Source organism: Musa acuminata, chromosome BXJ3-11 (genome assembly GCF_036884655.1).
Source record: "Musa acuminata AAA Group cultivar baxijiao chromosome BXJ3-11, Cavendish_Baxijiao_AAA, whole genome shotgun sequence".
NCBI classification, from domain to species: Eukaryota; Viridiplantae; Streptophyta; class Magnoliopsida; order Zingiberales; family Musaceae; genus Musa; species Musa acuminata.
The window spans coordinates 32,306,282-32,322,202 of NC_088359.1; the positions used below are offsets into that span (position 1 = coordinate 32,306,282).

Sequence of the window (15,921 nt, forward strand, 5' to 3'; positions counted from 1 at the left end):
GAAGCAAGCACATGCAGAAAGGGACCGACCCCGCAACTTGGATTCGCACAAAAGCTTCGCGTGCCTGGTGATCATGAAAGCTGACGAGGGATCCAAGAGACAAGATGTGCGTCTTCATCTTATGATGATGCCTGCAACTTGGCTCCACCTACATTCCTTCCTCTGCCTGCATTCACCTTCCTTCCCACGGTCTCACCAGCTTGGTGATGAGTTCTTAACGAAGAGGGGATGTGGACTTGTGCTTTTATTAAGTAGTACGACAGTAAAGTATGAGATTAAGCGTCCAAATCCCGGTACTTAATTAGCAGCATGACAGGAATATTGGATGTTGCAGTTGATATGAGGACAGAGGAATGCCACCAATCATTTCGGCCACATAAACAGTGCCTCCATACTTGCAGCGTGTTGTCCCCTTATGCAGCAACCAAGATGTACACTTATTGAATGCTTGTATGCAGCATCGGGTGGCCCTCTCTCTCTCTCTCTCTCTCTCTCTCTCACTCTCTCTCTCTCTCTCTCTCTCATCTGCACAAGTATTACATTACCCATGACAATAAACCATACAGGTATTTGTCTCCTATCTTAAGACATACCACATGAACAAGGAAGGAATCTACAACTTAGCAACGGAGTACTGCCAACCATATGTATATTATGTGGTCGGGCCTTGATTGGTTCATGCGAGTCTCAAAACTATAACGCGAGGAAATGGACGAGGATAATTCTCTTCCATGTTGTGTTTGCATGCACCAACTTAATTTGTTTTCCTTGCTTCTACAACACAGCCTTTGAGGAGCAGAGATAACGAGGACCATGATGATTCCTGCAAGATAAAACCACAGCGGTCAGTCCACTGTAACATGTGGCGTTGGCCGTCTTCCAAGGCCGCGCCCATATATAGCTAGCTATTTCAACCTCCTCTTCTGCTCTTGGTTGGAGGTGGAGAGGAGCGACATCCCCTTTTCCTCTGGTTCTTCTCGTTACGATGAGAGATCTTGCCGGTTGCTTTGCGAGCCAAGCCGCCAGAGTCGCGGAAGCTTCATGCTCTGCCACCGGGAACTCGTCGTCGGTCGCGGAGCGGCCGATTCAAAATGCCGTCACTTGTTTCTACAGAACCGTGCTCTCCACCCACAAGGAGCTGCTCACCAGGGTGGTCTGGTCCAAGCATCATCAAGCCGCCGCTTCCCTCTCCGTCACGATCCAGGACTCCACGTCGAATGCCGTGGAATCCCAGCTCCCGCAGAAGACGAAAGGCAGCCGGTGCTTCGTCGCCGGCGACTCGGTCATCGGCCTCCACTGGGATATCTCCGCCGCCAAGTACGAGATGGGGCCTGAGCCTGCCAAGGATTTCTACGTCGTCATGATCGCCGACGCCGAGTTCGCCCTGTTGCTCGGGGACATGTGCGGGGAGTTCATGAAGAAGGACGAGGGCGCACTGCCGGTGGCGGAGTTCTCGGTGGTGAGCAGGAGGGAGCAGGTGCGCGGCGCCACTCTCTACTCGACCAGGGCGCAGTTCGGGGGCGACGGGAAGAAGCACGAGATCTTGATCCGATGCAAAGGAGACGAGTTGGACGGGGACGACTCGGAGCTGCACGTCGCGGTGGACAAGAAGATATTGGTGAGCGTGAAGAGGCTGAAGTGGAACTTCCGGGGGAACCAGACGATATTCGTGGACGGGTCGACCATCGACGTGATGTGGGACGTTCATGGCTGGTGGTTCTGCGACTCCTCCCACTGCGCGCTGTTCATGTTCCGGACGAGGAACTCGCCGCAGCGCAGGCTGTGGTCGGAGGAAGAACTGGCGCAGGGGACGATGTCTGGGTTCTCTCTACTGATCCAAGCCTTCAAGAGCCAGTGAAGAAGCTGACGAGTGATTTGGCCGATCGCTTCTCCGTTCATGTAATATGTCCTCCTCTTCCTTTCAGTCTTGCCTCGGAGCACTCGCTGCTCCGTCGAGATTTAATATGTTTTGAAGTATAAAACATAACCAAAGAGTTAAAATGTATTTACAACCACAATCTCGATCGTGTCTTTGTGTTCTTTGATAGGTTGATTGGAAGCAATTGTCTTGACATTGAGAATTTAGAAGAAATCTTGATAAATGTAGTGTCAATGATGACAAAATTGGAGCTCCTGAAAACCACCAGCCAGAGTCTGGACATCGAATCAAAACTAGAAAAATGAATCCATCAAGATTTGTATCGAATCTAAAGAAACCTCTCTAAATCTAGCATTACTCCAGCATGAACAAAAATTTCAACACAAAAACTAGCATTACTCCCAAGCTCAACAAAATATCATCACCCAGAGTTTTGTGGAACTATTACTTCTGGTGCACACTTGTGCATTACAATGACAACAGGGCAAGCACATCCCATTCCAAACCATTGAGAAACATGAGATATAATACCACAGAGCCTTATGACAGATTTATTTGCTGTGATCATGTTGCAACTTCACCAGTATAATACTGTCCTAGTGTGTGTAAGCTATGGACAAAAAGTTTTCCTTGGAAGACTTCTACAAACATTTCTTCCCAGTATTTGCTAACACTCTTCTACTAAAACAGAGATCGCTTTCTAGTTTTCTCACATCTCATACAGCAGAAAACAAAATGGGAAACCATTTCCCTTTCACAAATTGTTGTTTAGTTTTCATGGAATTAATTTTTCCATGAAACTCCTTTTCCACCATATTTCTTGGAACCAAATGGATCTCGTCATAAACATACAATTCAATGTCATAGAAATGAATAAACTACAATAAGATTGACTAAACTATTTCAGTAGAAATACGAAAAGCTATCGAGGATAATTAAAAATGTTAAGCATCGTGTTACAAACAAAGCACTTCCCATAAAAGATTGCCAAATTTCATCTTTTCAACATGATATTATGATGATTATTAATAACCTTATATCAGCTGTGCAAATCCAGGCACCATCTGTATCAGCTAATTTTAAATCCGATAAGCAGTGTAAGATTAACAAGCACAAGGAAGAATGAAGATGTGTCATTCGGTGGATCCATCTATGGTGCACAAGAACTATTTTATTCAAAAAGGGTAGGAATGTCAAATTGGCCAAAAATATCTAAGAGGCAAAATTATGTTAGGCTATTCATGGAGAAAAAGCCTTCTACACATTCTTCTAAACAGAAATAGGACTTTCCAGCATTTTAGCTTTTGGCCTCCGCAATGACTCTAATTTGGTACTTTTTCCAGCCTTAGGACACACACAATGTAAATATCTCAGCGTTCCTCTAAATATGACAACTCAACAGAACAGAGAATGCCTTGATAGATGGCAGGCCCATACAAGAATTCGTACAAACATGACTTGATTATGCATGATAAGGGCAGACTGGAAAAAGGACATGCAAACCAGCTGTTTGTACAAAGTAGATAGCCATTACTCTTTTGCTTGGTTTGCCCCTTCTGATAAACTACACTTTGTGTAATTACCCATAAGAACAAGAAAGAACAGAAACATAGCAACAGAATTCGGCTGTTCATCGAATTTTGACATCTATGTTGAACAAAAAAGAATTGCATTACTCTTTGATTCACTTAGGACAGCGATGTCAAATATTTCACTCAGAAAGAAAAAATATCATGACACAAAACATTTGCATTAAAGGAAATGAAACGTTTTGATCGATACAAAAATTGCAAGTATCATGTAGAGAGGTACAAATATATAGCTCAAGCTCAGCATGTTGACGCACGCAGCTTACGGCTTGGTGAACTAAAGCAAAATAAAGCATCCACATTTTTCAAGTAGATATAATAATTACTTTTGACTATTATTTGCAACAAGAATATCAATGCATTTTGCAGTTTTGTCTCTGGATGTTGCACATGTACCATCTACCTTCAGAGGCATCTCAAGATCCACCATAGAGAAGATTAATACTAATACTTTGATACTGCGATTTAGCATGCAGTTATAACACAGAGATGCAAGGATGGAGTAATGGGTAACTGTGTGTAGACAACTAAGAGTAAATGATAAAATCGTCATGGTTAATGTAAGACGGAAAAAGAGAAAAAAAGCAATGACAGACAACATGAGAAAACAAATATAATTTTCTTTTATAGGATGTCCCATGGTGATGCATCTTTACTCTAAAATGCATTAGGTATGGCTTCATATACGAGTCGAGAACAAGAACAAAAATCTGTCCAATCTATCCAACATCTTAAAATGAATAAGTCACCACATTCCTTCAAGCCAGAAAAATCTTTCCATTGGCCGGGAAAGACCATGATGCCCTTATGGTTCCACATTCGGTAGATTAGATTAGTCCATTAGATTAGAGGAGTCACCATAAATTATTTTGGCTTTGTGAGATTGGACCACATAACCGAAGCATATTCTATTTATGTTACTATTCTAGTAGCTGTGTGCGATCAGATTGTGATAATTTAAAATTACAGCAGACAAATATTGGCATAAAAATGTTGTGATCCCTCGAGCATCATGAAGGAGAGGTAAGGGTAGGTTATGATCATCACAAAATCTACTTCATAAATGTGATCATCATTATCGTACATGAAAGACACCAGCTTTAATCAGAGAGTAACAAGCACCTTGAGAAGTAACAAAAATGTGCTCTTACATTGTATTCCAGAAAAGACATCCGGTTTCCAAGCTATCTTGTTGATGTCAAAGTTGATTTCCTTTTCCGTAATTATTGGTTTTCAACTATTTAAGATTATTTAGAGAGCCAAGAAGCAAAAACTGACTTATAATTGTCCTCCAGAAGAACTAAGATAGCAGATGATTAATCATCTTTCCACATGAAGATATATATTAAAAAGAATTTGTTTCTCTCCCACATAAATTTCTCATGTGATCAGCTGCAAGAGAGGTTCATTGTCATCTTTGGCAGATTAACACAATGAAAGAAGATTGAGTTACATAGTCCTAAGTATAAATCATGTTTCAGCAAAGATGTAGTTGCTGAAACATGCCCTTCATCATCATCGAACAGAACAGAAGGGAAAACGTTGTAAGGTGTTACAAAAGAATAACTTCCTGCCCATGTACCTTTCCAGAAGAAACCCTAAACAAAATGGATACTAAAAACTTCAATTTATCATGAAACATTGCGTCTGGGATCTGAAGCTGAAACTTACACTACAACAAGTTTAAACATCATCAATTGAAACAACAGGAAGTGCAGCGGACCTGAGATTTGATGGAGTGATGGTCCCATGGATGGCCTCCCTCACCCTCTGGTTTCTATCCCGGCTTTGAGATTAAGCTGATCCAAGAATTCCAGCGGCTTTGCTGTTTGCTTCTTGATCCTCCTAATGTTGGGGCTAGCCAAGCTCCCATGAGCAAACCCATACATCCTCAGGACCTGGTTGTCCGCAAAATTGAAAGCTCTCTCCATGCTACTCAAGCACCTCTCCACAGGATAGTCCCCATAGCTACCACACGGCTTGCAGCCGACGAAGTGCGTCACGAATGGCCACCTCTCGTCCCCGAGGCCGGGATGATGCTTCTCCATCATCTCCTCGTACCTGTCCACCAATCCAGCCCAGTAACCATGGAGGTAATACGAGTTCTCAATGTAGACCTTGTCGCCCCACTTGTCCTGCTGCGACAACAGCAAGTATATGAGCGCCGACTGATCATCCGCCTCGAATGCGGGCCGGCCCTTCAGGTTCGCCGTCAGTATCTTGCCGGCCTCGTCGCGAATGGGGCCTTTAGGCCCCATCGGCGCCCAAGCATCGAGCAGATCAAGGATCCACTGGCAATTGCGCAGCAGGAAGCTCCCGGTGTTGAGGCCGATCCAGGAGTGCTTCTCGAAAATGAGATCTGGATAGCCGTGGACGACGAGATTATGAGCGGCGTAGCGGTCGAGAGGGATCTCGAAGGCCATGTCCGTGAAGAGCGCATCGCTGTCCATCCACCAGATCCACTCCACCTCCGGGTGCGACAGCATCAGCCGCCGGATAAGCGGGAGCTTCGCCCAGTACCCGGCGAGCTCCCGGTCTAGGTGCGCCATGTTGTAGACGATCTCGATCCCGTGGAGGCGGCAGTAGTCGATCTTGTTCTTGGTCGCCTTCAGGAGGTAGTGATCGCCGATGTAGCTGTCGCAGGGGTTGGGCGGCGAGCCGGTGACGAGGAGGATCCGCGGCTTGCCTCCGGGGGTCCGACTCGGGAACCCCGGGTTCTCGCCCAGCCACCGCCGCCGCTGCTCGTCCCAGTCGGAGATCCTGGGGCCGAGGGTGTAATTCTCGGCGGCCGCGAGGACGGCAGCGGAGGTGTAGTTCAGGGAGGCGGCGGTGGAGTTGAAGCCGAAGGGGATCTGGTCCGCGTCGTCGGGGTCGGAGTCGGAGCGGATCTCGCGGAGGATGCGGTCGATATCCTCGACGACCTTCTGGTCGGCGGCGGCCGCGTCTCCGCCGGCGCCCGCGAGGCTGCCGATGCCGACGGTGCCGCGGAGGACGAGGATGGTGACGACGCCGCAGAAGACGGTGATCTTGAGGTTGTTGAAGGTCTTGCGGATCTGGCGGCGACGGGGGAGGCGGGAGCGGGTGGCGGCGTCGGGGCGGTCCCTCGCCGACGTCGGTTTGAGGCCGGCCGCCTCCTGGCCCATCACGGCAACTCTTGCGGTCGGAAGGGGGACTCCGCTTTCAGACTCGTCTCCGCTCGCCTTTTGTCGGAGAGCGAAAGACTCCGCGTGAAGGATGTATTTGTAATTACGATCACCGGCGCAGATCCTGTGCGTCGGCCAATGCACCGAACATAGAACCACGATTACTAGTGGGGACTCTTAACGGGTCCCACAGATCCTGACCAGTCACGACGTCATATTCCTTGGCTGGTGCGTCGGCACGGACAGATGATGGATCCGATTCGACATTCTTGCTTGACTTACCTTGTGGTCTCCCACGACGGAGGATGTATGGATCAGTCAACAAAGCTGTTGGGTGAGAAATACATCGTGCGTAGCAGTAGAAACAGAGGAGTGTATAGTTTGTTGGCTGACAGCTTCAACGGACAGTAGCGGACCAAATAAACTATTGACAATGACGAATATGTCCTTTAGACGGTCAGTGGTAGTTAGTTCTTGAAGCATCATCATGGATTGTAGCATCCACATTTGACATTGGTCAACCTCAAATGCAGGCTATGTTTTAGTTCGCGTATGAATTATAATCGACTCAATTTCTGATACCCTTTTGTCACTATAGTTGAGATGTTATTGCCTAAGGAAGCCTCATTCCCCATCCGGCAAAAGGACTAATATACGTCCTCATCGGACAAATTGGTTCTTCAACCAAGTGTTGGGTAGGCTAGACGGTCAAGTTATGTTTCTAATACTATCTATCTATCTACTACATCAAAGAAAAGGTCGGTTGAGGTTTGAGGACAAATTGGGTACGGAAGAGGATTGGATTTGGAGGATCGCACAAAGTAATGCTCTACACCACCACCCAAACCAAGAAGCCAAAGTGTTGGCGGATTAACCTCGAATATTCTAACCAAGCTTTGGAGCATAACAATTAAGGGAGCAACTCCACATCGAGGAACCACTATCGGTCGGGACCATTGAAGCTCAAAAGGCTTCATCCAACTGGAACAAAGGCCACGTCCGAAACGGGGATCCACATTTCCGAGTCATCGTCATCGGTCATGTGTTGACCGATCGATCATCTGGGATTATGGCTAAAGATTTTTTTTTTTTTTTTTTTGTAAGTTGTGGATGTCCAAGTTCGAGCCCCCTTAGGATTCACGGCCGGCAAGTTTCTAGGTGGATGATGTTTTTGGTAAGTTGTGAATGTCTCAAGTTCGAGACCCCTTAGGAAGGATTCACGGCTCTAAAGTTCCTACCAGGATAAAATTTTTGGTAACTTGTGGATGTCCCAAGTTCGAGACCCCATAGGATTCAGATTCACGGTCGGTAAGTTCCTAGTTGGACTCATGATGCAAAGGTGAGCGGATTGTTTAACTGGGGCTCTCCAAGTTCACACATTCTTGGCCTCCTCTATCCTTAGAGTTAAAGGTGTTAGAGCTAGCCCCAGGATATTTACCAAAGAATAATTTTGACAACACAACAAAGACAATAAAGCGGAAAGAATAAAGCGACAAGAACAAACAAAACACAAGAACACCAGATATACGTGGTTCGGTCAAATGACTTTGACCTACATCCACGGAAGAAAGAGGAGCAAATTACTACTATAAAAGAGGGACACTTACAAATGCCTTAGGAAATGTTCCTAGGCCATAAAACACCTTCAGCTTCCTAAACAAGAAGACTTCAAACCATAAGTAGGTTTTCTTGTGATGTCTGCTGTACTTCTCGTGGTGTCTGTGGTACTTCTCGTGGTGTGTCTAACATCAAAGCTCAGACCCTTATTTATAGTTCCAAGACGAGACAACAAGTCTGATTTTCCCGATGTGGGACTATGGAACTTGCCAAACTAACAAAAGGGTTTAGACCAGAATCACTTAGACAATGATCAAGTAAAACCCAAAAACGAAAACATTTGAACGGGGAGATGATACCTAGGAGAGGAGCAAACAAGCAGAGCAGACTCGATCAACAAACCCTGCCTTCTACCATTAAGCAATCATCTAAAAAGAATCAAGTTCTTACCAAGTATGTGAAGGGTAGTCCCATCATACTGTTGTCTTTGGTATCAAGAGCAACAGGATCCACATTTCACCTACATAAATAAGAAATGCAATGAGAAATGTAGAAGATGTCTTGTCGTCGGTGTCAAGAAATACATAATCCAAATTTCACCCACAAAAATAGGAGATACAATGAAAAATGTAGGTGATGAGACTAGCAGGTTTCCAGAAATCTATCAGCAGAATCATGGAGTATTAATATAGAAACAAAAGCACAACATTACCAGTCACAGGCATGCGATACAACTTCACTCCTTTCTGTTGGTATGGATCTTGCAGATGTTGAACCTTACAATGAGAGAATTCAGCAAAGTTTTAATTGGCAGGCCTGAACTTTCATTTGCTATAGATCACACAGATTAAGATTATCTTGGGTGGCAGCAGCCTCTCAATAAGATGATATAACACAAATATTCTTTTGAGTCCAGATATTAGCTGCGATTACTCCGGTTACATAACCAGTCAATTGGAAGTTTGAGGAAGTTTACACTAGTACAGTACCAGTGATATTTATAGCCATGACTGGCCTGACAAAGTTTCAAATTCATTTCAAAGAAATGTTTAACACAATGTATGAGGACAGTCAGTAATCTATGGACAACCAATAACTTTAGAAGGCACAGACAACCCATAACTTGATCATGAAAACTAGACCACATGATAGAGACCTCTGCGGACTTTTATCAGATTTGCTGTTTGCTCTCATAGGCTTGAATTCTCTGCTCAAGCTGCACAAGAAATACATGAGTAAGTTTGCTGGCTCTACAAATGGCATGCTTTAACATCATCTGATTTCTAATGTTGACAGCAATTACAAATACCACTATCGCCTCAACTTTTTATGTTCCAAACGATCTAGGATGGTAAATAGCACTATCACCTAAAATTTTAATGTTCCAAACAATGTAGGATGGCATTGATAACAATATTTGGAACATCCTGTTACATCTTAGTTACTTAATTTGTGCAGCAGCAATTGCAATAACAATAAACAACATTCTCTTGATGGAAGATCATGGTTACTCTATCATAAAGTGTGTCCTCAATGATACTAGCTTATAAAACAGACTAAGAAGAATAACTTTTCATTGACTTGATTAACCTATTCCTCCAACTTGTCTAAAAAATCTAGTAAAGCAGTAAGCTCGTGAAGATGACAGATTCACAAAACCACCTTACGCTGAGAATGTGAAATAGGAATCACAAGACGGGCCACGGTCATCATATATGAATTTAACTTGTGGTCAAATGAGACCCTCATATAACACACAGGAGCAAGGTCACAACTAGCAAATCATCTGGACCATCTATCCAATGATCACTACTCATGGTAGCCCACCACAAATAGGCAAGCAGCATGCCAACAGCAACTAATTGAACAACCTCAAAGTCACATCAAGTAACATCACTATTACGGATACACCGACAAATCATATTAATCTGATCCAACCCAAGCTAACAGATTTAGTTCTATATAATTAAGTCATCTACTTCCCTAAATTAATTGCATGATTACATCCAACTTTATGATATTTCAACACTTTCAGTAATCAAGTAGGATTTATTTGGGTGATTTCAAGTCTAATTAACTTCGATTTATTGCACCATATTAAACCAAGTAATATGGAAATCAACCACTTTCAGGTTCAATTTCATAAAACCAATTTAATATGCTAATTTAAGCTCTAACAGACCACACTGGGGGTTTAGACAAAAATGATCCCAACTTATTAAAATTAACTCAGCATTCTATGATTTGAGTTATATACTTTATAATTTTCTCAGACTTATGATTCTTTATGAATTTTAATTGAGAATGGTCATTATGCCTTTTTCCCTTCCTCTATATAGACCCTTTCTCTCCTTCCACCCTCCCTTTTTTTGGCTCCCTTGGAGTCATCATACACCCACACTGACCAGCAACCTGCCCCTCTGTTTGACCCTCTTCAGTGTGAGGATTCACATCCAGTAACTGAGGCAACAAATAGAAGATTATGCAAAAGTAGGTTTAGGTGGTTAAGAACATATAGAGAATGTCGGCTCGCCTATAGCAGGTTAATACTTCGACTGTTGATAACAAGGTCTAAGGATCCAATCCCATGCTCACAACTTACCATTTGTTAGGAAAAAAGAAAAAGCAAAAGTAGCTAAGAAGATGTCCTATTTTATTGAGGCATTTGACAGGATAATCTCCTGGTGAAGTGCCAGAGAAATTCAAAAACTGAAGCTAATGTGTAATAAATGTTTAGCAGCAAAATCATTCATATGCAAATTTTGTTTCCTGATAAACAAATGCATGTTTCTGTTTGTCATATATTCACCATGGTATCAAGGATCACCCTCTCATGAATTTAAATAGACATCATATATCATTATGCGATAGAGATTAGAGCTTCTAACCATCTTCATCAGACATTCTATGATTAAGTATCACTTCATTAGTAGAAAAACGTCAATATTTTAATTTTAGCAACATAGTTTTGTTCTTCTGATATCTTAAGAATATAAGTATATAAATCTTTTAGATGGAACGGCACTGACAAAAAATTTAATAAATATGGTATGAGCGAAAGGTCCATTATTCAACACTTATTCATGCCACACTTATAAAACATGATATGTCCCCAATCAATTCAATTCACATGTCTTGGGTATGAGTCAATCTATCTTCCACATGCAAGTGTTAAGAATATCAGTTAGAGCTTTCAGCAGAATATCTATGATCAGAACTTTAAGAAGATATGAAAGTCTCAGTTGAATATGTTTGGATTCAGCAGAACTTAAAGAGTGTTTTGAGACAAGTGATATGGTACCCTGCTTAAGGTGATTCACCATTTGATCAACTAAGAGGAAGATATTGCAATAAACAAATAATCAAGCCAAGTTCCACAAGATCCAGAGAACTATTTCCATAGCATTTTCAATCAAACAAAAAGAAATCTACCTGCAACATGGTGTCAAATTTGCCCCGCAGAAGATAGTATTCATGCTTGACCACATTTAAGGCACGGAGACACCTGAAAAAATAAATACCTTTCTCACCATTAGGTACAAGTCAAACGCGGGCCACGGGAGACCTATGACAAAACCTTCAACTAGTATACGGAAAAGAAGAAAGACAATAGTTGCACTCAAATCAATGATTAAACTAATATTCATTGCCTTTAAAGTATGTCAGTGTTTATAACTCTTTTTGAGAAGAGGATTGCAGACATCAATAAAAAGCATGAATACAGGTGACTTCTAAATGATTTAGACATTTGTGAATGCATATTTTGAGCAAGAATACTAACCCTTCTTTGTTATGCTCCTCGCAAAATTGTCGAAATTGAACACAGGCCAATTTCACATGTTGTGCACCAACACTGCAAAACAAGAGACCCATCAAAGAAAGAAATAAATGAGGTTCTCAAAAGAGGCAAAAGTCCCAATAGTTTCCTATATTAGGTAACTGTTTACCTCAAATTAGAGGTACACAGTTCCTAGAAATTTATTGCAGTGCAATAACTACAATATTCCTTAAGAAGATTATCATGATTCATGAACAATTGAACATGGCAAAGTAAACTATCTTACAATTCAAATATGCAGGTGAACTCTTTATGTAAAGTAACATGTTTGTATGTCAAGGTTCTCTAACCAACAAGCATTGGCATGGTCATGATACAATATGAGGATGCCTACATTGCAAATCTTAGAAAAGTAGGACATTACGATATGGTCTCACCATACTTGCGATGTATAACTTTGTATATGGAGATATATTCTGTCCAATTTAGACAATCTTTAATCATAATATATGTAACTTATGAGGCGCACAAGGAATCAGACAAAGAACAGTCATTCACAGAAAATACTTGAAGAACTTATACTAAATATTGAGGATTTTTGCATTCATGATAACTCAAAATAATTCCAAGATGCATACATGTTGTCAATATTTAAACACAGAGAAACCATGAGTTATGATAAAGGAGGTCAAGCCTTTATTCTAGTGCATTTTCAGCATTAGGAACATGTCATGATGGATCAGGTATCACTGTTCAACATGGACATCACAAGACATTATTTTAAAATACTTGTTCCCATATTTCTTTCATGCATGCTAAGAATAGGTTATGTTTCTGAAATAATTCCCTGGTAATCAGCTCTCGTTTGATAACTATCTTTCTAAGTTCACTACACCGAAAGCTTATGAAGTTTGATTAACCATCTTGAAAACAAAGCTCAGGTACCAACTATAAGTTGATACTTTTCAAAATATTTAAATAGGGTTTTGGTTTCTTTTGTTCTTAAATCACAAGAATAAAGAGGCAACATAATTTATTTAAGGGAACTTTTAGTCCCATATGGGAAAGAAGAATAAAGGAAAACTCCTACAGTTCTTTCTGCATGTATGACATGGGGAAACTTGACATGCAAAGCTTTATAGGGAAATTCATCAGCGGGGCTGTGCATGTGCTGATGCACATGGCATGTGTTGTATGGTGCTGGTGACACATTAGTAGGCCAAGTACTAGAACATCACATGATTGTCCTGTGTGCGAGTCCGATTGGATTTATTTCACTTTTCCTGTTTGGACATGTAATAAGTGAAGTTAAAAAATAAATAAATCAATGGTTGATTTCAGACTTCCAACAGTTTCATGTCCAAATTTCCAATGGTTGGAATTTAAATTCATAACTTACAGAATTACAATTAGAAGTTACATCCAATATAGAAAGGAACCATTTAGTTTGCAAAAACCAATATCTCACTGAAAATCCCCCTAACTCCTTCAAAATCTCTCCTCATTCAATCTTCATCTTCCACGGATCTAACTTGTGTACTATCTAGTTACACAAAGATAGTGTACTAGTGTTTAACAGAAACTTTTCTTTATGGTTATTCGTCAACCGCTCAACGTATTAATGTCTACTGAGTCTCTAATTAGTAGGTAAACAATTATAGCTGCTATGAGTGACCAAGTCAATGGCTGAAGAAAGAAACATCCTCAAGTTGCAAATTACATCATTCTGGAATGCAAACAGTCAAAGAAACACACAATATAAGGAAAAGTACAATCACCTCGAGCTGCTTCCTTTAAGTTGGTGAACAAAAGCATCTACCTTTTGATAATCAACAACAGCTTGATCCCTATAGAATGAAAAAGCACATCTAAGCATCGGTGAACTTTAAAATAAGTTATACAAAACCTGAGAAAACATCATCGTCGCTAGAACATACAGCAGTTTCGTCAGCTCTGCCAGTATTCTTTCTGAATCTCCACAGAACAAGGTGATCAATTCAGCAATGAAGCCAGGACTACTCTCATCCTGTAGCATCTGAAGCTGTTCGAACTGGTCATCCAACAAGCCCTGCAAAGAAGAGACATTGTACAGATTAAAGCGGCTCTTGAACGTCACGCAACTACAAATCCTCAGACAATAGACGAGAAAGTGTAATAAACCAAATCCTAACCTTGACACAAAATCTTGGTTATGGAAACAAACAAATCGGAAGTCAACTTCAAGTCGATCTGTAGATCCAGAACAACGGAGACCACGACACTGATCAACAAGAACAAAGTACAAAGGTCCGGACGGAGAATACTTCCGACGGCACACTAAAATGCATCATGAAACCAAACCCTTGCACGAGATCCGACACGGAAACGACAGATTTTATACAAGAAAGCAGATATCACAACAAAAATGGGATTTCCCCCCTTTTCCGAGAGAAGAACGAACCGAAAGCACTAGGGGCGATTTTGGAGTACCTCGAGGAACATGGAATTCACCAAACCGTTGAGCTGCTCCCTCAGCGCCATCAGAGACATCGAGACAAAGAAAAGAGGAGAAAGCAAAACCCTAGGGCGAGGAGGAGGAGAGGAGTTAGAACCTGGAGCGCATTTGCCGCTCGCGATCGTGGGGAATCGTCTTGTAACTTCCCAAACAAACAAAGGCCGACAAAGAGAGCAAAACGGAGACGGCCATTAAAATATGTGTAACAGCACCGAGATGATGCATGCGCGATGCCTACGTTTTCTGTCTTTGTGTGTTTTTAATGCATGTGATGTTAGTAATATTATAAACGCAGGGCATCTGATAAAATAAAGGTTTGATTCCTTCTGCTCCTCCAAACAACTTCGCTTGCATCAATGCTTTTCCAAACAACTTCGGAAAAAAATTCTGCCACTTCACCAAGTACTCAGTCTGCTCAACTCCGTTGGGTAGCTTTATCTTACGGTCCGTCACAATAGTTTCCACTCACTTCTCATAAAAGATAGTAATAGGAGGTAGTCGAATTGGAACACTTCGGAAAGCATCTTGCGGATCCGAGTGGTAGGCTTTTAGGTTGCTAACGTGAAAAACGTTGTGAATTTTGAACCACGCTGGCAGTTGCAACTTGTAAGAGACATTGCCTACCCTGCTGATAATTGGGAAGGGCCCTTCATACTTGCGTACCAATCCTCTGTGGACTCTGTTCCTAAAGAATTGGAGTAATGCTAGTTGGAGCTTTACCAACACCAAATCGCTAACTTTGAACTCTTGCGGTCGCCTTCCCAAGTCGGCCCACTTCTTCATCCTCTTTGCCGCCTTCTCCAAGTAAGCCCGCACAATATATATATATATATATATATATATATATATATATATATATATATATATATATATATATATATATATAGACATGAGTGAGCGAAACTGATATAACTGTTTCAAACTTATATAAAAGTCTTGGTCATAAATTGTGCCCATTTTTCAGAAATATTTTCATTTATCTTATGATTATTTTTAATATTTTTTTAAAAAAATACTGTATATTGAATTGATATATTGTCTTAAAATATTGTACTAAAATATAAATATCTGAATTTTATGTTGATATTTCTGTATTATGAAATATTCTATAAAGTCTTAATATTTGTATGTTAAAATTTGAATTGTATTTCTTAAGTTTTACTTTCAACTTAATAAATATTCTATAAAGTCTTAATATTTCTGTATTTATATTTATTGAACCAGTTTGTTGAACCAAACCTAAACCACATCAAATAAAATGATAAAAAGATTGAATAGTGACCCCTCACCTTCTGAGGAATAAAACTGAAAAGTCCAAAAAAAATGAAAATTAGATGTTCTTTGAGAAAGAGCCAAAACTAGTGTTTTCTTTTTCCTGAGAATTTTCTCTGAAATAATTATGGGTGCAAAAGTTCATAAAAAAATCAATAGCCTCCCTACTAACATTACATGGCCAAATAGAACTTTACATTATTTTACTT

General features: G+C 41.2%; 3 protein-coding genes across 4 annotated transcripts; 1 reads left to right on the forward strand and 2 right to left on the reverse strand.

Moving 5' to 3' along the window:
• Positions 1–946: 946 nt before the first annotated feature.
• On the forward strand, positions 947–1,907 carry LOC103972680 (uncharacterized). Its single transcript, XM_009387024.3, has one exon. The coding sequence runs from the start codon at positions 986–988 to the stop codon at positions 1,856–1,858; it is 873 nt and encodes a 290-aa protein (XP_009385299.2). The 5' UTR covers positions 947–985; the 3' UTR covers positions 1,859–1,907.
• Positions 1,908–5,018: 3,111 nt separating this feature from the next.
• On the reverse strand, positions 5,019–6,695 carry LOC135653046 (probable glycosyltransferase 2). Its single transcript, XM_065174468.1, has one exon. It carries the CDS (start codon positions 6,609–6,611, stop codon positions 5,232–5,234), a length of 1,380 nt encoding a protein of 459 aa, XP_065030540.1. The 5' UTR covers positions 6,612–6,695; the 3' UTR covers positions 5,019–5,231.
• A 2,363-nt stretch (positions 6,696–9,058) lies between these two features.
• LOC103972463 (histidine-containing phosphotransfer protein 2) lies at positions 9,059–14,766 on the reverse strand. Of its 2 annotated transcripts, none has more exons than XM_009386814.3 (6): positions 14,416–14,766; positions 13,884–14,014; positions 13,725–13,793; positions 11,950–12,021; positions 11,601–11,673; positions 9,059–9,384 (listed from the first exon to the last, which is right to left on the reverse strand). In XM_009386814.3, exons 1-6 carry the CDS (start codon positions 14,473–14,475, stop codon positions 9,340–9,342), a joined length of 450 nt encoding a protein of 149 aa, XP_009385089.1. In that variant the 5' UTR covers positions 14,476–14,766; the 3' UTR covers positions 9,059–9,339. The 2 variants fall into 2 exon arrangements, with proteins under 2 accessions (XP_009385089.1, XP_009385090.1); XM_009386815.3 differs by having other exon boundaries at positions 14,538–14,681.
• Between the last annotated feature and the right edge of the window lie 1,155 nt (positions 14,767–15,921).